The following is a 20,718-nucleotide window of genomic DNA, read 5'->3' on the forward strand; positions in this document are numbered from 1 at the left end:
TAAAAAAGTACATAGAGTAATTATTAATTAAAAATCAATCACAATTAGACAAAGATAGGTACATATCTATATAAGTATTATGTTGACGTATTGGAAAAAAATAAGAGAGTAGTAGGTAATCAATTTTGATTATTAGCTAGGAGTTTAATTTCTAAATAATTTTCAAATACAATAGCTTCTAAAAATATTAGCCCGTGCAGGAGCACGGGTTAATGGACTAGTAAACATAATTTGACAAAATAAATAATGGCTGCACTTGATTTTTTTCTCCATCCAAACAACAAACTAGCACCGCCTGTTTTTTCAACCAACATCCATGTGTGTTCCTCCCTCCTCCTCCATCAATACAACCCTCCATCAATAGTTCAATATACCATATTATTTTTTAACTCCAACATGCCATCAAAAACTCATCCTTCTCGTCCACCCTCTTATCCACGTGCCTCACTTCCGGTAACTCTTTCACTCTTGGAGCCATGCTCAGTCACCTCAACACACTAACTTGGCATCCATGGCGCTCCTTTTTCTCAATGATAACCCAACCAGTAGATTTTTTTCGACAGCATTCCCACCACCTAATTGTCCTATTCCCGTGCCTATCTCCACTATCGAATAGATGTGCCCTATGCAACACCAATATTAGTATCAGCCGATACAAATACACTGATGCACTGAGTTTTCTAAAAATACTAAGGGCACAAAGCCATATTGAAGTATTGGATATGGATATGCAGATACACGATATGGTGTCATGTTGAAATATTAGGATAAAGTAGATGTACCACCTGCGAAGCCTCCTCTAAGGTCGCAAGCTACAGTGGAACCCCACCAAAAAACCCGATCTCAATAACCATATACTACAACTCTACAAGACTACAAACCTTTTTTGATTTTTTTTTCAAGTGGCCAACGGTTTTTTAGCTATTGCAAATGTGGGAATGGGTTTGTGAGCGGATTATATTGTTAGTTTCATAAAACTGTTGGTAAAAATACAAATTTATAATAAAAAACTGTTTGTGTGGTATAAACACCCCTACTCACAAAGCAAGGGGGTGTCATGGATCTGGGCTTAGTTGACTACTAGTAGGACGGGGGCAGCGTATAGCCGTACTACTGTATAATTCTACGTACGCACGCACGGCATGGCGGCACTGCCGCCTGTCGGCGTCATCGCCGCCGTGCTGGTACGGGTATAAATAGGGAGGCAGGAGGTGGTGGGTTTAGCTAGCCCACACTTGCTCGTCACAGACAGGCAGTCCACCACCGCCACCACCACTCTCCGGTCTCCGGCAACACCCAGCCTGAAGGGTGGATCGAGTGGCACTTGGAGACCTCGCTTTCTCCCTCCGCATGTCAACGCAGACAAAAAGAGCAGCCTCCTCCTCCTCCTCCTCCTCACAGCGTCTCCGCCTGCCCGTCGCCTTCGCCGGCGCTCGGACATAAATTAAGCCCAAGCAGCAAGAACAGTCGCCGCCACATCTCCTCCTCCTCCCAAGGTACTGCACTTGCATCTGGTTCCTGCTGCTGTCTGTCCATGCCTCCAATTGGTTCCAATTTCTACATCTCGAACCGAGAGTAACCGACTCGTCTTGTTCGTTTCCTTTTGCAGAGATCTCGTAGCTCGCGACGCCAGATGGAGCTCGCTATGGTGGAGGCGCCGTCGCCGGCCAACGGCAGGAAGCGCAAGTCCCCACGCTCCTCCTCCGGCCTGGGGGACCTCCACGACGACATGCTGGAGCGCGTCCTCGCGCGACTCCCGCCGGCCAGCTACTTCCGCCTCCGCGCCGTCTGCCGCCGGTGGCGCGCGGCCGCGGCGTCCCCGACGTTCCTTGACGCCTGCGCCCGCGTGCCCTCCCGGGACCCGTGGTTCCTCATGCTCTCTGGCTCCGACGGCGCCAGCCCGGTCGTCGCCTTCGACGCCGCCGAGCGCGGCTGGAACCACTGCCGCGCCGCGCCGGGGTCCATGCCCGTGGCCGCGTCGGGCGGCCTCGTCCTCTACCGCTCCCCGGCCACGGGCGCGCTCACCATCGCCAACCCGCTTACCGGTGCGTCGCGCGCCCTCCCGCCGCCGCCGCAGCAGCAGGGCGGTCGGCCGCTGCAGGCGATTGCCATGTACGGCGGCGCCCCCTACCGCGTCGCACTCTTCACGGGAGAGCTCCCGGACCTGTCCATGGTGGTGTTCGACTCGTCGAGCAACTCGTGGGAGGGCCCCGTGCCGCTCTTCCGCAGGTCCGAGGACTCATCGTGCCCGGACGCGCCGGGGCAGGCCGGCGATGACGACACGGTCTACTTCCTGAGCAAGTCCGGCGACGTGGTGGCCACCAACATGCAGCGCAGCGCGTCGAAGCAGTACTCCTCGGTGGTCGTGCCCTCGCCGGCGCGCGGCGAGGAGGGCGCCGTGGCCTACTTCCTCAGCCACTCGGGCACCGTCGTCGCCTGCGACACGGCGCGCCGCACGTTCCGCGAGCTGCCCCGCATCCTCCCCGTCTACTTCGAGTACTCCATCGACGTCGTGGCCTGCGGCGGCGCCGCCTACGCCGTCGTGCTATCGGAGTACCTGGACACGGCGAGCCTGCGGGTGTGGGAGTTCGCCGGCGGCGCGTGGCGGCAGGTGGCCGCCATGCCGCCCGCCATGTCGCACGGGTTCCACGGGAAGCGGGCCGACATCAACTGCGTCGGGCATGGGGACCGCCTCATGGTCTGCGTTAGCTCCGGCGAGGCCAACGGCTGCTTCATGTGCGACGTGGCCAGCAACCGGTGGGAGGAGCTGCCCAAGTACGTCGACGGCGATGGGGAGGCCAACGAGTTCTTGGCCGCCTTCTCCTTCGAGCCTAGAGTGGAGATCACCGTCTAAGTGTGTACGATCACAAGTGTGATTGCTGTGTTGATTAAGGAGCGTAGTTTTGGTTTTGCTCCTCGTTTGTGTGATTCATTTCTTCATGTGTGCATGTACTTACCAAATTGTAGTGTCACTGTTCGTTGACATTGTTTCTCTCAGATCAAATTCCAGATTGTTCTTCCCTCATCAAAAATTAATATTCAAATTGTTCATGGTTACTTATCGGTTTTTGTATTGACTATCATGCAAAGCTACTAAAAATTATGTGCCAAAGAAAAATCAAATACAGTGCAGTTGGGAACCTATCTCGTCAGACACTCAGACTTGAGAGCAAAACTGCAAATAAGTTTTCCTGTAATCAAAAGTAAGAAGGAAAAAATTGCACCAAGAACAGAGCAAAACTGCAAATAAGTTTTCCTGTAATCAAAAGTAAGAAGGAAAAATTTGCACCAAGAAGAGAATGAAAATAGAACGGAAAAAAGAATAAAAAAGGGAAGAGTGTCAAGGCTTATTTTGCTAAATATTTTTTTTCTTGAACATGTCATTTCCCTCGCGCTATTTTGGATCGGAGGATTTAATAAAGATTGATTGGTGGACGCGTGGTATCTGATTCTATGCAAAGTACATGGCTACACGTTATGCATGAATCACGATAATATAGAATACTAGCAAAAAGAAACAACATAGACGGTTGTTGAAAACATTAAAAAAAATTCAAATATAACATGAAAATTTTTGCACATGATTCCTCCAAGATGCTCCTTTTTGGAAGGGGAATTTTTAGATGCTCGCTAAGAACAAGCCATTGCATAGTGACTCTTTAGATGCTCGCTCAGACAGGCCCTGATTGGAAGGGGGATTTAGATTTTTAGGATCCAAAATGCTTAAGTTTTGGTGCAAATTCGAACACTGTTCTGTTTATCTCAGGTCACAGTTTCACATTCTTCATGGCAATTTCTTTGGAAGTTATTGTTTCTTGTGTCCAGTGCAAAGTACATTTGACAATATCATTATCATGCAACCCTACTAAAATTCTATGGTAGTGACAAAGCAAATACAGTGCAGTTACGACTAGTCAAACTTGAGAGAAAAAAATAGAAGGAAGTTTTCCTGGAATCAAAAGGAGGAAGAAAAAATTGCACAAAGAAGGGAATGAAAAGAGCTTGAAGAAAGAACTGAAGAAAAGGAAGAGTGTCAAGTCTTATTTTGCAAAGGAACCTTTTGCAAACTATTACTTTTTTGTTCTTGAACGTGACATTTCCATTGCACTACGCATCTACATCTTTGGAGATTGGAGGATTTTAGTAAAGATTGATTGGTGGAGCAGAGTATCTGATTCTATGCAAAGTGCTTCACTACGTGGTTTTATCCACTTCGTTCATCTTTCTTCTGTTACGCATGAATATAATCATGATAATATAAAATAGCAAGGACCAAGGAAAAACATAAAGGCTTCGAACATTTAAAAAAAAAATGCAAGGATGGTTTACATTTAAGATAATTTTTGCACACAATTCCTCCAAGATAGTACCTCTATAGAACAAGCCATGCTGGGGTACTTTTGGATGCTCGTTCAGACAGACCCTGTTTGAAAGAGGGTTTGGGGATCCAAATCCCTAGCATTCAGAACAAACTCGCACAAAATCCTAAAATTTCCGAAAGCAATCCTCTTCTTCCCAACGGGCTCTCCATTTTCATTAAACAGGCAGAAAAGGGGGTCTCATGTAGCATTATAAGAAGGATGACATATAGGGCGTGCTTGGATCCATTGCCGCGTCTTGCCTTGCTTGGCTGGGCAAAGAAATCAACGTTTGGCTTCTCAGCAAGTACTTCTCGATGTGTGTGCTAGCAAGATTTCCCTTGCTTCCGCTCTCCTCAGCTGGCAAGGCAAGGCTAGCCTGCGCAGGCGAGGCGAGGCAAAGTTTGCTCAGGAACCGAACACGCCCATAGTATGTTGTATCGACACAAAAAAAAAAAAAACACATTCCACATAGAAATGGAAAAAAAACACAGTAGACATACCCTTTCTCTTTTCATAGCTACATCTTACTACTAAGATGTGGTTTGCACATGCCAAAGTTGCTCAACTGGATACCCCATAAGAGCAAAATAATAAAAAAGGACAAACGGAGAAAACAGACGATAATGTGAATAAAGATTTGGAAAACAAAGCAAGACTGTCTGGTCTTATTTTGCAAACTTTTTTCCCTCCTGAACATGACATTTCCCTTGCACTTAGATTTGGAATGGATGATTTAATATAGATTGATTGGTGGAGCAGAGTATCTTATTCTACGCAAAGCACATCATTACCTGGTTTTAGCCACTTACAGGTTCCAGCTCTGCTTTGTTACACATGATCAAAGACTGTATAGAATAGCAAAGAATTTAGAGAATCAATTAACACAAACGAAATCCCTCCAAGATACATACTTAAAGGACAAGCCATTTCACAGGGTTTCTGAATGCTCGTTCAGGGAGTCAGTTTTTTTATGAGAGGGGCTTATTAGCAGGAAAATTTTCAGGTCTGAATCTATAACAATTCAGACCTGAAGATGACATTCCACTGAAAAAGGGAAAAAGAAACACCGTACACATACCCTTCCCCTTTCTCTTTTCATGGCTACACCTCCCTATTAAGATGTGGTTTGCACATGCCAAAGTTGCTCCTCCTGCTACCCCAGAGGAGCAAAATCAGAAAAAAAAGGGAATAAAGGGAGAAAACAAACACCAATGCGGCAAGTAAAATAGCTTTCTGGGGGGCGTCCTCTTCCTTTCCCCCCGGCGCATGCCCACAGCTCGCCCCCATGCCGACGGCAAAAGCCGTCGGCACCTTTGCTTTGGAAGGAAGAAGGCTGAAGAGGCTGGCCGGCCGCGGGGGTGGCTTCCACTACCCCAAGAGAAAAGAGAGCTATCACAGCAGCATAGAGTTCTTGGGGCTGAAGGGGTAGTAGAGCAAGAGCATCGTAGCAGCTATAGGGATATCATGCAGAAAATGCACCGTGGTTTTTGCAGGTCGCAGGTGCGTGCTTTCGGATTGAGCCTGACTGTTGGTGTGCGTGCTTTGGGTTCGCTTTTGTTCTGCTTTGGCCTGTGAAAGAAGGGGATGATTCCGCTTTGGCGAGTGCAAACAAGGCTCTCAAAGTGTGCTTACCCGCTTTAGGAGCTGCTCAGACCTGCCGCCTCGCTGAGATTATATTTTTTATATATTTATATATATACCCTTCTCTTGCATTGCACTGCATGTGTATACAGAGCTGCAGATCCCTTTGTTTGCTTGGCGTCGACATGCAGAAGCAAAGATTCAGAACAGAGGCCGATGACTGATTCAACTCCCAGTCAAGTTTCAGCATTCAGGTTTTTGCAACAGGATTTTCGCGAGGAACAAAGACAACCTTGTGAAGGTCACAACTCAGTATAACTCACAAGCATGGGCCATGGAGTTGTGGTGGTGGCGGGCGCCGGCAGTAGGATGACGGGGCCATGCACGCTCGATGGCAACGGGGCGTGCCTGTTGGCGCGAAAAGATTAAAGACGGCAGGGGCATGATGGCATCCGTGGATGATGCGGGGGGAGAATGATGGAGCGGTTGACAATCCACGTAAAAATTCTGATAACCGAATTCCTCGCGATCATGAGCTGTCGGCCTCTGCACTGCATCTCTCCACGAAACGGAAAAGCTAGCGTTTCCTCATCTTTTTGGCGACGGTGTCAGCAGACTGCAGAGTTCGTTGCTAGGCCCTCTCTTCTGCTGCGTTCAACATTCCGACCGAGTGCTTCTTGCTGTCTCGCGAAGTCGTGTGTGTGAGACCCTGATGGCGATTACTTTTCTCCCTCTTTATCTGAGCGAGGAAAGAGACCGAAAGACTCATGATCCATCCACTTGAATCTGATGAAGAACGTCGGACCGAATTACTGGGCCTAGTTTTCCGAGACGACGGACGGTGGAACATTTTCTTTACCTGTGTGATTGTACAAAGTTAATCACAAGCAGCAGCCTAGCAGGCAGCAGCAGGAGATGTCTGTCGGCCGATGGTGGGTGGGTGAGTCGCGATTAAATTAGGGATGTATATGCATACATTCGGATCGCGATTAATAATCGCGATCCAAAAAGAGGGTTATTTGCATATATTCGGATTGCGATTTAATAGTCTCGATCCAAATCCGGGGGCATTTTGCAAATGTTCTGGAGCCTGAGGGCGGCGACAGTCTCGCCGCCGGCGACTTCCTCCGCTATCCCACGGCGAAGCATCCCGCGCCCATTAGTGCCGAATCCACACCCACAGGGTTTGGCAAAGGCAGGATCCAGAGATCGAGCGACAGAGAGGGGTCGGGAGGAGAAGCAGGCATCGCCTCGCCGGTGGGCGTAGCAGCCAGGCCAACTGCGCACGGCGGCAGCTCGGACCCTCCACTCCGATGCGAGGACTGGAGGAGCTCAACCCGACGACGTCGGCGGAGCGATATTTCTGCTGCTCCGGCTCGGTTGTTGCCTGGTCGGCAAGCATCGATTTGATGGCTCCCCGCTGCCGGCTGTCGACTTCCAATGTCAATCTTCACCTTCAGGCTTCAGTTATTCATCCATCCATCCATACTACGAAATTTCCAAGCGTAGCTCTGATTTTCCTTGTGCAATTACTCCACCAAGTTTCACTGAAATAGGATATGGTAGTTGAAAAGAATCTAAATGCAGCTCAAATGTCAATGAGAAGTTCAGGTCGGCAATCCGTGGATTTGCCACACTTTGTGCTTGCAACTTCTGATGCAATTCGTGGATTTGCCACACTTTGTTAATGAGAAGTTCAGGTCGGCAATCGCCTACCATAGATTCCTCGAAAAAAAATGTCAAAATGTGATGGACTGATGGTGCCTGCTTGATTTTCCTTTTACTGAGAAAATCTGAAAAATATCTGTGTGCACTAGTGCATTAAAGTTACTTGTTCTCCTTTCTGCTGCATAGTTTAGAACAAATATCCGTGTACCACTGCCGGCTGTCGATTTCTGATGTCAACTTCCCCAGGTATGTGTCCATATACTCTGAAGATTCCAATTATCTTCAACTCCAATCTGAAGCATAGCTCTGCCTTTCCTTGTGCAATTTAGTACGCCCCTAGTTATTTCCAGCCAACCTATTTCTAGAAAGGACCTAAATGCAGTTGATAGCTTCAGTTGCCATAAACGTTCTGTTTTTTTTTTTTTGAAAAGAAAAGGCAGGAGCGCTGCCATATCATATAAACGTTCTGGTGACTTTTGATCCTTTTGGTTACTGATGTTGCCAAGATACATGGAAAATTGGAGGCAATCGCATGGAAATCTTAAAATGCCTCTCAACTATTGCACTAGAGTTACTTGTTCTGCTGTCAGAGATAAATAGTTCGGAACAGATACCTGCTTCACATCAGTTAGCCTTAGTTGCCACTTGCCAAGCATATGTGTTCAAAGACCCATATTCATGCTATAACAAGTAAAACAAAAGGTTACAGAAAAGAACTACTCATGCCATATGGATGCACGATTATCTTATCTTAATCCATAGAACACGAAAAAACCTGAGTGAAGAACAAAGGGAAGAAAGCAGAAGAGAACATACATATTGCAGGAGTGTTTTTGACAATGAAACAGTGACCGCTGACCAGCTCTGTGACCGCATTCACCAAGACGTCGCTGCCTAGTACAAAGTAGCATGGAGATTTCAGAGTAGTTCACTGTTGCCCCTCCATAACCATGGTTGTCAGACTGGGAACACTATGCTAACTAAATATTGCTACCTAGTTGTTTTTTTCCTTTTATTTTCTCTCTCTCTGAACCCTAATGGCTTTTAATGTACATAACTTTCTTTTTACATGATGAAATGGCAGAGCAACTGCCCAAGCTTGCTCGGGAAAAAAAACACTGTCAGGTTCTGAACTGCTAAAGGCCGGCATTCCTTGAAGAACCATCTTAGACATATACCTGTCTTTTATTCATACAATTGTGTTTTGTAACCGTTGGTTATTTATTACATTGGTAGTTCTGCTCCGTTATAGACAGTTATCCTCCAGCAGAACTTTGTTATACTCATGTTAGATGGTATGGTGTTTCCTGGAACTGGCTAATAAAATGTCATTATCTCAATGTGTTCATGGAACCGTTTGCTATCCTGTCACTTTTGACCTTTTATGCGGTAGCAAAGCTACGTACCCTTTGAAGCTTAAGATGATACTCCTCAACAAACCAAGCAAATGGTTCCGAATTTGTTTTTAATCAAGTGATAATATTTGGTTAACTCATATCACAAGTAATTAAATTGCAACACACCTGTACCTTCACTTTAAGATGTGGTTTGCACATATAAATGGACAAAAAAAAACACAGTAGACATACCCTTTCTCTTTTCATAGCTGCATCTTACTATTAAGATGTGGTTTGCAGATGCCAAAGTTGTTCATGTGGATAACCCCACAACAGCAAAATAATACAAAAGAATAAGTGAATAAAACAAACACTAACGCGAAGAAAGATTTGGAAAAGCAAGAGTTCCAGGTCTTATTTTCCAAACTTTTTTCCCTCCTGAACATGACATTTTCCTTGCACTATATCTTTGGAATGGAGTTTTTAATAAAGATTGATTGGTGGAGCAGAGTATTTTATTCTATGCAAAGCATTTTATTACATATCCACTTCCAGGCTCCAGCTCACCAAGTTACACAACATTTTGCAGGTGAACTGGGCCGAGCAGCAAGCCGGCTTGCACAACACTGGGCTTATCAACCACCCTTGCGCGTGTTGTTGTGATGTTGTCCCATGTACACTACAGCAGAACCATCTTACAAGTACAAATTTAATCTCATTTGGAGAATAGAAGTACATATTTTAATTAGTTTATTCAAGTTGTCCGGTGCTCAAAGATTAACATTGTATATATGCACACCACGTTATATATTCCTGAGGTCAATTCAATGCCTGACCTTCTTCAAGGATACAACAATGACAGGGTACTTGGCCTTCCTTATCTCGAGGTATTTTGCAACCATGGCGGCAAACACCATGAACAGTTCGTCAAGTATGGCCTCACCGAAGTGGTTGATGATCAGAGGCTCCATCACTGCCCTTATGCTCTTATTGGCGACATTTCTACCACTGCTGGCACAATCAAGCACCACATCGCTGTCTGAGTCGTCAAGGGGATCCCAGTTGGACTCGAAGAGTCTGATGTTTTCGATGTCAAAGAGCTCCTCCTCAATCAACGCCTTTACTTCATCCACTGATGGTGCGTAGTATGGAAGGTTAAAGGAGTTCATTTTCTCCTTTTCCACCAGACCCTGTTCCAAGCGTGCACTCTTAGATTCACAATCATTTGTGTGTAAAGGATTCTGAATTTTAATTTGTGTGTAACTAAGTGTAGTTGTGGCTTGGGATACACTACCAGGTTGATCTTCGGACGGCCTTTTACATTTGCAGATTTTAGATTGTAGAATGCTTTAGTTCTAGGACGGGTCCTAGTAATGAGTTGTCATAGATTTCGTTTGAATTTTGACACATTCTTAGAAGCTTATATCTACCTACCTTTTGGACCAAACACTGGAGAGCTTTGGCAAGCAATTCAAACATGCTGCCCACTTCACCGTGCGTCAACATCTCTTCAGTCTTTCGGCCTAGAAATGTCAGAACCATACGACCACCACCAACAAGTTCTTTGCACCGCAGTGTGAGGAACAACTTGAAGTCCTTCTGAAATTGTTCTTGGAACAGTTTTACCACACTCGGTGGAGTAGTCTTCCCAATGTAAATGTTTTCTTCATTCAGATAAGTTCCATTTGAGAGATCGTCAGGTACCTATACTCAGTTAAATACCGTACATACATGAAGCGTACAAAATTAAAGATAAATCTTTTAACATGCTATCATTCCCAACTTCATACCATTAGGAATTCTAAAGAATCCAAATTCATACTAGTTGGTTCTAAATATTGTCCATCCACTCATATTTTTAGTGTTTATGGGGTGTAGTTTGACGGTGCAAAATCATTGTTAGATACCAGAACACAATATAATTCCATGAAGTATACTCCCTCCAGTCTTCAAATAATTGCCATTTTGATTTTAGATTGACTATCACATCTATTTGAATGTTTCAAATTATTACCTATTGAAAAGTGTATGGCTAGATTCATCTCCAATACAAGTTTAAATATTACATAATCACTATATTTAAAAGTTGTTTAATAATATTATAATATGGTCAAATTACTAGTATCTTGGCGATCGTGTGTCCTGTCTGAAACAACAAAATTATTTGAGGAATGCAGGGAGCAATTATTCAGATCTTCTGTGTATGGCTCCTTACGGCCGGTACGGTATAGGAGTATCTTTATTTAACTGAACAACAGAAGAACTCTATTTAAGATAGAGTTACAATATTCTTTGAGTTGATGACAGCGTGGTGTAGACCGGCATTTTTTTTCACTCTCCATAGTTAGTGCTGCGTTCGGCGTATATATATACCTTGATTTTCACATTATAGACATGTACAATATTTCTCTCCAGTATTACTATCTTTTTTTTTTCCTTGTGGAGCAGTGTGACATGCATATGTACCTTGGAGCGCCACATGAGGCTGTAGGACGAGTGGAAGAGATGGACGCTTTGGCACGGGAAAAGCCTCCTGTAATAAGACCCCGGAAGCCCAGCAACGTAGCAAGGAAGCGCCACCGTCTCGTCTTCCTCCTCCACATCGAAGTCCTGCAACTGCTGCAGTGACCGGAAGACGAGGTTGAAGTCGTTGCCAGGCAGATCGTTCAGGAAGAACTGCACTTGCATGGAACGCCAGTCGTCTTCATCTGTCGTTTCCGCCTCACGGGTGCAATCCCGGAGTGTGCTCATCACCTCATCGACGACGAGCAGCGTGTTCGGCCCCGAGGAGCAGCCGAGGTCGGCGACAACCACCGTGCTCCGGCTGGAGATCGACGACGTGCACATGTCTTGTATGGCCTTCTGAAGCACTGGTTTGGTCATCAGTAGTGCTTTCTTCTGCACCACGGCATACATGAAATTAAGCGATGACAGTGAACAACGTACTCCCTCCGTCCCAAATTATACACAGGTCATTTTAGCTTTTTTAATTCATAGATTTTGCTATGCACTTAGATATACCCTATATCTAGATGCATAATAACATCTATGAATCTAAAAAAATCCGAAATAACTTATAATTCGGACGAAGAGATTACTGCAGTACTGCATATTGCAGTTGGAGTACAAACGGGGAGCCTGGAGTTGGCAGCGTAGCTGTTGGCTCCGTCGCCTGTGGACATGTGAAGGTCCTTCTCCACCTTCATGGCTGTAGCTATCTAGATTTTCAGGCCGGGGCTCGAGTGTTTGTATGCTCGATCTGAATCTACACGCAGTGCACTGGGGTCCTTTTATAGGGAGGGCAGGTTACCAAATCCCATCAAATAAATGGTAAAAAATGGTAATAGTTGAAGCATCCAGGTGAGAGTAGGCTAATAGCATCAGGTCAAGGTCGTCTAGGTAAACGAAAGATAATCGTGGATACGCAAAGTGACATACCTGGAGAGTGCAGCATCTATAAAATCATCATATACAGCATCTCAACAACCACGGCATGCACGTCGTGGATCACGCTTCCACAAGGCTTTCATCCACATGTGACCTATAATCTTTACTGGGTTTTCGTACGTCGTGGTCGTTTTGCAAAAAAACCCTGACGTTTCGTGGAATAAACCCGCAGTCCATTATTATGAAGATAGAAAGGCTCGGGTGAAAAAGTAAGAAATCGAGGGGGTTTAGTGAAAAATGCTTCTCCTTCCTCCGAAACAGGGAGACGAAAAAGGGGATCTGGGGATGGGGCGCGGGCGGCGGCCGGAGCGGGGTCCTCCGCTCCATCGGCCCGCGATGCGGTAGCGGCCTAGCACAGGCGGGGACGGCGGAGCATGGGGCTCCCCTGCTGATCTGCGCGGGCGTCACCACCCGCTGCTGGGGATGGCCGCCGCGGTGCTCGTCTACCAGAGGGCGCCTTATTACCAAGCCCCATCCTCGCTGCCCTCCACTCCCTCCTTCCCTCTCGACGCCCTGCTTCCCTCCTGCCGGTCCACTCCCGCGCCATCCGCCGCCGCCGCCGGCGTCGTCCTGCTCCTCGGCGCAGCCACGGTGGGGCTGCCGCGGGCCACCGCTGCCCAGCCCCGCGCGGGGGACGGCATCGCGGTCGCGGAGGTGGCAGCGGACGCCGCTGCCGCGCCAGGCCGGCGTCCACGCTCGCCTCCACCGCGCCCTCACTCCCCTCGCCCAACTCGGTGTGGGTCGTGCAGGGCCTGCTCCTCCCCAACTCCGCCTCGCCTCCTCCTCCTCCGACGTGCTTGCGGGCACCGGCATCGCCGTCACTATCGAGGTCCCCGACGCGCTGTTCCAGCCCCTCGCCTCCTCAACCAAGGCCGCCGCCGCCTGATTCTGCCACCACGCCAATTCCGTCCGCTGCCACGCCTTGCCGCCTCCGAGAGCCCCAAGTCCTCCGCCCCGTGGTTTGTGTAAAGATTTCAGGTTGGCCAATAGTGTGGATGTGGATGGTGCGGCAGAGGGGACGATAGCAAGTTGGCCACGCGGTCAACCGCCGGACATCAGCATGCCACACGACGCCGGAGAGCTCCATCAGCCTTGCGAGTCCACGGGTAAGTTCCTTCCGCTCAATCTGTCTTCTTATTGATTGCTTTGTTGCTTTCCCTTCTGTGTTGTTTCCTCTTGGTACGTGAGTTAATCATCATAGCAAGTGGTTGCAATTTGATTTCTATCCTCCTGTCCTTGGCTTGATGACCAAGTGTTCGACGAAATGCCCATGTAATCACTTTGTTCTATGAGTAATCATTTTTATTCTGTTGCATCTGCACAAGTGCAACTGGGCCATCCATCTTCCCATTGAAAATTGATGCAGTTGAGATGCAATGGCAGCTTTTGCAACATCGATGCCCCCTGTATTGTGCCCTCAAGATAAAAAATCCTCAGTTTTGAGTATTTCTCAAATGTGCTGTGAACACTCACAATCTATTTGGTTAATTGCTCAAGAGAAGTCCCATATCATTTTTAGAACGTAGCACTGTATGATGTCGTTGTGGAATTGCCATCCTAGGACTCTCATTTCATTTTAGAGCGTAGTAATGTATGATGTCATCATTAGACTACATTAAAACTTTAGCCTGTAATATCGTGAAGCATTCTAAGAAGAAGTGATGAAGAATTCGTACTTTCATATTCTAATGTGCTGTACTTATGATGTAATTTTTCATCCCTTTTCTTCTTCAGCCATTTGTAGGTAGCGTTGATGGAGCACTGCAAAAATCCTTCCATGTTGGGAGACAAGTGCCATCATTACCGAGTGTCCAATCTGATAGGCGGATTCAGAAATAGTATGTATGCTGCGATATGTTCCTATTCTGTTTCACTTGGCTTAACTATAATGTGGCCATTTAGTTATTTTCTAATGTAACATTTAGACACCACTTATGTAAAACTGTAAAGGGAGAATTAGCTGACATGTTAGTTATGTGACAAAGACAATGTAGTTGCTTGATGATTGTTAAGCAAAAAGGTAGGCTTACAGGGAACACATGGTACTAATGCATGTCAATAACTTGTGCAAGTACTTAAGTTCATCTTCTCTTATTTATGTTTACAGTTTTGCAGCAAATTCCCCTTCAAAAAGTGTTGCAGAAATTTTTGGGAAACAACACTACAACTAACATCAAATTTCGTTTTCAGTTCCTAAATCTGACTATTTTTTTTTTCGTCCACCAGCCTCCCATGTCGCGATCCATCCTGCGGTCGGATGCAGATCAAATCCTTGGGTGCTGACCGAGGGATCACCACGCGCGGCCATGGCAATCAACATCAGCAGTTCTCAACGAAGACCACGACGTACAGCCCTAAGCGACGCCTGGTCCATGACGCCAACCGAGTTGCGCCCTCTGACATTGTCGAGTCAGCTGCAAGTGCAGAGTCTTACTCTGGACCCATGCTTCGACTATCTCCAATAACCTATCCATTTCGGGCTTTCCTGATATATAAGAAAATTCATTTGTCAGACACAATTTATTGAGCTTGGATTCACAAGACCGTACGTTGCGTGAGCATGAGATGTTTGTGAAAATACCAAGCATGGCTACCTTGGTTGCATCGCACAGCAGGTGCTTCTAAAATTGCCATATAGACATTGTAAGCCATGAATCAATGCATGTAAAAAGTTCATGCGTTGAGACAGGGTCTGGATATTATTTATAGATAATACATGTAATATTTAAGATCTTAGGTCTAGATATTATTTATAGATAATACATGTAATATTTAAGATCTTCACCCGTAAACCCGTAGCAACGCACGTAATAATAATAATAATACTCCACGAGCCACACAAACCCTAATGTAGTTTCTTTTAGATAATGAAAACGGTTCCCGCGCGACTACGTCATCATCACGATAACAATAAAAGTAAAATTTGACCTCACCCAATCATTCATGCTTTTATATAGCAATCTCTGTTGGCACTCCTTATATACATGATTTATTAATTACCTGCTTTAGTGGCATAATAATCTGTCATATTTATACCTTTTATATGCCACCTGGCATCTAACATTAATCCATTTTCGAGTATGTGTGTTTTGTGCATGTTAATATTTTACAGGAAATATGACAAAAGGTAGGGCACTCGTATTGGGCACCCCATCTAACAAAAGGCTAATTGGAGAAGCCTTGGCCGACCCGTTCCGAGGAATTTGGGCATCTCAGCTTCCCCTTATATATGTTTTGTCGGGTTCATGCCATCATGTGTGTTCTAGGGATAGTATGAACCCTAGATTTCTGATGAATATGTACTATACCATTAGGTAGTCTCCCTGTTATTCCTTCGGACAGAATGCTCGATCATATCCATGTCAGTACTGTTATGGTCTATCTCGATACATGCTTATTCTGATGTGTTATATTTTCACGTGCTGCACTGTATGTATAGTCAGTGGCGGAACCAGCCATGGCCCCTAGGGGGTTCTTTTTCTTCCTCCCTCTTCCTCCCTCTTCTTCTTCCTCCTTTCTCCTCAAAAATGGAGGGGGGACTCAAGGGGGGCTCCGCCACTGTGTATAGTGTTTATCTTCCTTTTTTTAATGATTGTGTATACATCTTCAATGCTCTATTGAATGCAACACCACTGGCCAAACACATGCGTGGTACCTGCGTAATGTGCACAGGATTCGCCGTCCAATCTGACCCATACTCCTACAATATTAGCAAGCCTGATGAAATGCTTCTTCCTTATAACCAAGAGCTGCTTCCGTTAATAAAAGATTAAATTTTATTCAGGCATTACAGAGCATGTGAATCACAAGCATATATATACATCTGTACTCAGATTTGTTAGATAAGGAGTGCCAACAGAGATTAGTATTCCTTATCTACTCCTTAGAGGTAGAGTTAGTATTACACTATTACTAATTGAAGACTCGCTAAAGTTAGAGCTACCACTACAAGTTCTAGAAGATATAAATTGTTCCATCCCCATTATATTCATAGTTTTCCCCTTTGCATCGTACTTTCAAAGCTGAGCATGTTTAAAAATTGCAACGTATTTGTAAAGGTATTATGTTAGAAAATAAATAAATGAGAGATAAAAGATAAGGAATTTGATTATTGCCCATGGACTCCAAATTTATCCATAGACTTCTAATACTTTGATATCTTTAAAATACTTATGTTCCTTAATATTGCTAGTCCGTGCTAGAGCATAGGTTGATGGACATGCGTTTTCTAAAAAAAGGAGGATCCTATAGACATGTTTTCTTATCGACATTTTATACTTAATTCGGGTCTCATTTCTTCCATGTACTGTCAATTGAGCTACGCTTGCAAACTGCCTTGGTGCCATGTGTCAAAATATGACAAAACGATACGAGTTTATGAGATACATTTAGTAAAGATGCTTAATCATCAGCACATGTACATGTGATCAATAATGGGCTTTGATTTCTATTTTTTGTGATGTCAGCGAGCTTGATTGGTGTTGAACAATTGACCTTATACATTGATTGTGTTGAACAATTAACCTTATACATTGATTGGCGTTGAACAATTAACCTTATGCATTATTCTTCTGACACACTTCATCATTAGATTTAAATTTTGTATGCCTTTTGGTTGTGGTCAGTACACGTATTGCTGGACCACTATGCCCAAACTGAAATCGACTCAATGGACAAATTTAGAATTGAATTCATATATGTAAATAACAAATAGGAAAGATATAAAGTCCAAACAAGTAGTCATCATCACTTGCAGTAATCAGAACAATACATATGAATGTGAAGTTTTCATAATATTTGAGAATGTAATCTTATTGTACTCCCTCTGTTTCAAATTATCGGTCACTCTAGCTTGTCCTAAGTCAAACTCATCTAACTTTGAGCAAGTTAATAGAAAAAAAAGCAACAACACTCCAACATCAAATTAGTTTCGTTAAATCCACCATAAAATTAATATATCTTTATTGTGCATTTATTTAGTATTGTAGGTCTTAATATATTCTTAACAAAATTTGGTCAGAATTAGTCAAGTTTGACTTAGAACAAAGCTAGAGTGACTAATAATTTGGGATGGATAGAGTAATAGAGAACCGAGAGATAACTCCAATGTTGAGAATCCAGTACTCCTCTCTGTTAATAGAAAAATATTAAAGCCAATGGGATGTGTAATGTGTTCCCTCCATGGTTGTGTTTTTTTATCATTACATTAATTTGTTTTCTTACAGTGAGGCAAGATATATGTAGGTTTTGCAAACTAATACAGCACACTAGGAATCTAACTAGCTAAAGTTCACTACGGGAAATCTAAAATTTGCCGAGTGTTTTTTGCTCGGCACTCGGCAAAAAGATTGTTTGCCGAGTGCCGAGCTAAAAACACTCGGCAAAGAAAAAACACTCGACAAACAAGGGGCTTTGCCGAGTGTCAAAAAAACACTCGGCAAACAAGAGGCTTTGCCGAGTGTTTTTTTCGACACTCGACAAAATAATTAGTTTTTTTCTCTTCTCACCTTGAAATTTTTTCTACTCCCCACATACAACATGTGGTACTTCATATTCAAATTTGGTATATTTTTGTGACTTTTTGCTAGAATTAATTAATTAATTGCATTTAAAGGGATTTTTTGGTGTAAGTTAAATTTGAATTGCAAGTGATTCAAATTATAGAATAAAATGAGTAGAAAAATGATATTTATGTTATTTATCCCAGTTTGAGGCCTTACCCATGAAATGAAATTTTTTTCAAACATCTTGTTCAGGAAACACAACCACGAACATGTGACCGAATGATTTTTAAATTGTAAAAAAAGCAAACGAAGTCAGAAAATTATGAGATTTGTTATGATGTGATGGTATCATACGTGGAGGTTGTGGTAAAAAATTGAGAAAGTTTCTCACATTTTATCACATACAATATTTACAAACCGAAACATCTCAGAACAAGAATCGTAGCGTTGAGAAGGATTTGATAAGATTTGGAGTCAAAGTAACGGTTGAATTTAGATTTGACTACAAAACTTTTTGTATAGTCAATAGAGAACATATATTGTTTCATGTGAAATTTTGGTAATTTTTTGGAAGCGTTTGATAATTTTAATGTATTAAGTGCAATTATAGAATTTTAATTGATATACATTGAATTGGAGCTATAACTGCATAAAATAATGAAATAATATGAGTAGAATAATCAAATACATATTGTTGAGTAAATTTGATGAGGTATTGTTGAGTTTATCAAAACAAATTTAGAAGAAAATGTTGTAGAAAAGAAGGGAAAAGGGGGGAAAAAACTTTGCCGAGTGCTATACTAGAAACACTCGGCAAAGGAAAAAAAACCCACCCAAAAATGACCCACCCGCCTCTCCCCTTCCTCCCGCACCCGTCCTCCTCCCGCACCCCCCCTGCCTCCTGCACCCGGCCTCCCCTCCCCCTCCATCCGCACCCCCGACCCCTCCCTTCGCCGTCGGTCCCTCCCCTCCCCTCCCTCCCATTCTTTTTCCCCGCCAGCGGCCGGCCCCTCCCCTTCCCTCCTTCCTCCCCTCCCTCGTTTCCACCGCCCCCTCCCCTTCCCCTCCCTCATCCCGACGCCGCCCCGGCCACCTCTCCGGATCCGGCCGTCACGGCCGCGTCGCCCCTCCTCCGGGCCGGATCCGGCCGCCACCGCCGCGTCGCCCCTCCTCCAAGTCGGATCCGCCAGTGCCACCACCTCCCCTCTAGATCCGGCGCCGCCGCCTCCCCTCCTCCGGATCCGCCGGCGCCGCGACCTCCCCACGGATCCGGCGCCGCCACCTCCCCCCGGATTCGCCACTCCCTCCCCTTCCTCTCCAGGCAGCTCGGGCGGTGGCGGGGAGGGGGCTCGGCGGGAGGCAGCTCGGGTGGCGGGGGGAGGGGGCCCGGCGGGAGGCAGATCGGGTGGCGGTGAGGAGGGGGCCCGGCGGGAGGCAGCTCGGGTGGTGGCGGGGAGGGGGCCCGACGGGGAGGGGGCTTGGCGGGAGGCAGCTCAGGTGGCCGGGGGGGGGGGGGAGGGGACCCGACGGGAGGCAGCTCGGGAGGTGGCGGGGAGGGGGCCTGGTGGGAGGCAGCTCGGGTGGCGGTAGGTAGGGAGGGGGCCCGATGGGAGGCAGCTTGAGCAGCGACGGGATGGAGCAGCGGTGGCGCACTCCAAGGCGGATGGAGCAGCGGCTGCGCACTCCAAGGCGGATGGAGCATCGGTGGCGCACTCCAAGGCGGGCGGAGCAGGCAGTGGTGGTGGCGGCGGAGCAGCCGGAGCTGGTGGCCCGGGCGTGGTGGCGGCGTCGAGCAGCTGGAACTGCTGCGGATGGCCTGGGCGTGGTGGCGGCGTCGCAAGGTTTGAGGCGGTGGCGGCGGTGAGCAGCTGGAGCTGCCCCGGTGGCTTAGGCATGTTTTTTTTATTTTTTCTAAAAGAATTATTTGCCGAGTGTTTTTTTGACACTCGGCACACCCTTTGCCGAGTGCCCGACAAAAAACACTCGGCAAAGTTTGTTTGCTGAGAGATTTTTTACCGTATGCTCTTTGCCGAGTGTTACACTCGGCAAATACTTTGCCGAATGTTTTTGGGGTTTCGCCGAGTGCCTGGGGCACTCGGCAAACATCCTGATTCCCGTAGTGTATATGCACATGGTGCACAGCTAGTTAAAATATTACTAAGATGGTTCTACTAAAGGTCTGCATTCCTTGGTAGAACTATCTTAGATATATATCTTGCATTGGCTTTTATTTATACAATTGCGTTTTGTAACCCTTGGTTATTTATCGCATCGGTAGTTCTGCTCCGCTTTGGCCTGTGGGTTATTCTCCAGCAGAATTTTGTTATACTTGTGTTAGATTGAACTGGCTAATAAAAACATAAAATGCCATATAATGTGTTTATGGAATCGTTTTCTATCCCATTACTTGTGACCTTTTATGTGGTAGCAAAGTTACGTACCCTTTGAAAAGCTTAAGATGATATACTCCTCAACAAACCATGCAAATGATTCCGAATTTGTTTTTAATAAAGTGATAATATCTGGTTACATCATGTCACAAGTAATTAAATTACAACACACCTGTACCTGCAGTTACATTCTTTTTCCCACCACCTGAAAAGAAAATTGCACATAAACTAACACGCATGCGAATTTGAAGGTTGTTCCATTTTTCTTTTAATTTTAGATTGTAAAGCATATACGTGAGTCACAATCTACTATTTTTTTTCATTTGAAACACATTTGACCCTTATGAACCTTTCAACAAAAATGTGTCAACTTTCATCTCATTTGGAGAGTAGAAGTACAAATCTAGTTTATTCATAACGCGAACAGGTG

At 45.4% G+C, this 20,718-nt stretch overlaps 2 protein-coding genes and 1 long non-coding RNA gene across 4 annotated transcripts; 2 read left to right on the forward strand and 1 right to left on the reverse strand.

Moving 5' to 3' along the window:
- Window positions 1-1,204: 1,204 nt before the first annotated feature.
- On the forward strand, window positions 1,205-3,061 carry LOC117836333 (F-box only protein 13). The gene is made up of 2 exons (XM_034715735.2): window positions 1,205-1,496; window positions 1,610-3,061. The coding sequence occupies exon 2, from the start codon at window positions 1,634-1,636 to the stop codon at window positions 2,852-2,854; it is 1,221 nt and encodes a 406-aa protein (XP_034571626.1). The 5' UTR covers window positions 1,205-1,496; window positions 1,610-1,633; the 3' UTR covers window positions 2,855-3,061.
- A 6,122-nt stretch (window positions 3,062-9,183) lies between these two features.
- LOC117840910 (anthranilate O-methyltransferase 2) lies at window positions 9,184-12,534 on the reverse strand. 2 transcript variants are annotated; one of them, XM_034721454.2, is made up of 4 exons: window positions 12,079-12,534; window positions 11,414-11,845; window positions 10,382-10,651; window positions 9,184-10,137 (listed from the first exon to the last, which is right to left on the reverse strand). In XM_034721454.2, exons 1-4 carry the CDS (start codon window positions 12,151-12,153, stop codon window positions 9,772-9,774), a joined length of 1,143 nt encoding a protein of 380 aa, XP_034577345.1. In that variant the 5' UTR covers window positions 12,154-12,534; the 3' UTR covers window positions 9,184-9,771. The 2 variants fall into 2 exon arrangements, with proteins under 2 accessions (XP_034577345.1, XP_034577344.1); XM_034721453.2 differs by having other exon boundaries at window positions 12,046-12,534.
- Window positions 12,535-12,936: 402 nt separating this feature from the next.
- On the forward strand, window positions 12,937-15,130 carry LOC140221404 (uncharacterized). Its single transcript, XR_011897184.1, has 3 exons — window positions 12,937-13,500; window positions 14,129-14,232; window positions 14,621-15,130. It is a non-coding gene; the product is annotated as an uncharacterized lncRNA (long non-coding RNA).
- The last annotated feature ends 5,588 nt before the right edge of the window (window positions 15,131-20,718 follow it).

The sequence above is a fragment of the Setaria viridis genome, chromosome 9 (assembly GCF_005286985.2).
Source record: "Setaria viridis chromosome 9, Setaria_viridis_v4.0, whole genome shotgun sequence".
In the NCBI taxonomy this organism is placed as follows: domain Eukaryota; kingdom Viridiplantae; phylum Streptophyta; class Magnoliopsida; order Poales; family Poaceae; genus Setaria; species Setaria viridis.

Bases quoted from the DNA above. Each gene is read 5' to 3' on its own strand.
- LOC117836333 (XM_034715735.2), top strand. From the start codon at position 1,634: ATGGAGCTCGCTATGGTGGAGGCGCCGTCGCCGGCCAACGGCAGGAAG.
- LOC117840910 (XM_034721453.2), bottom strand. From the start codon at position 12,153: ATGAAGGTGGAGAAGGACCTTCACATGTCCACAGGCGACGGAGCCAAC. The intron at 11,846-12,045 runs GTAATCTCTTCG...GCCGTGGTGCAG, and splicing joins CTGCAATATGCAGTACTGCA to AAGAAAGCACTACTGATGAC. The intron at 10,138-10,381 runs GTAGGTAGATAT...CGCTTGGAACAG, and splicing joins TCCAGTGTTTGGTCCAAAAG to GGTCTGGTGGAAAAGGAGAA.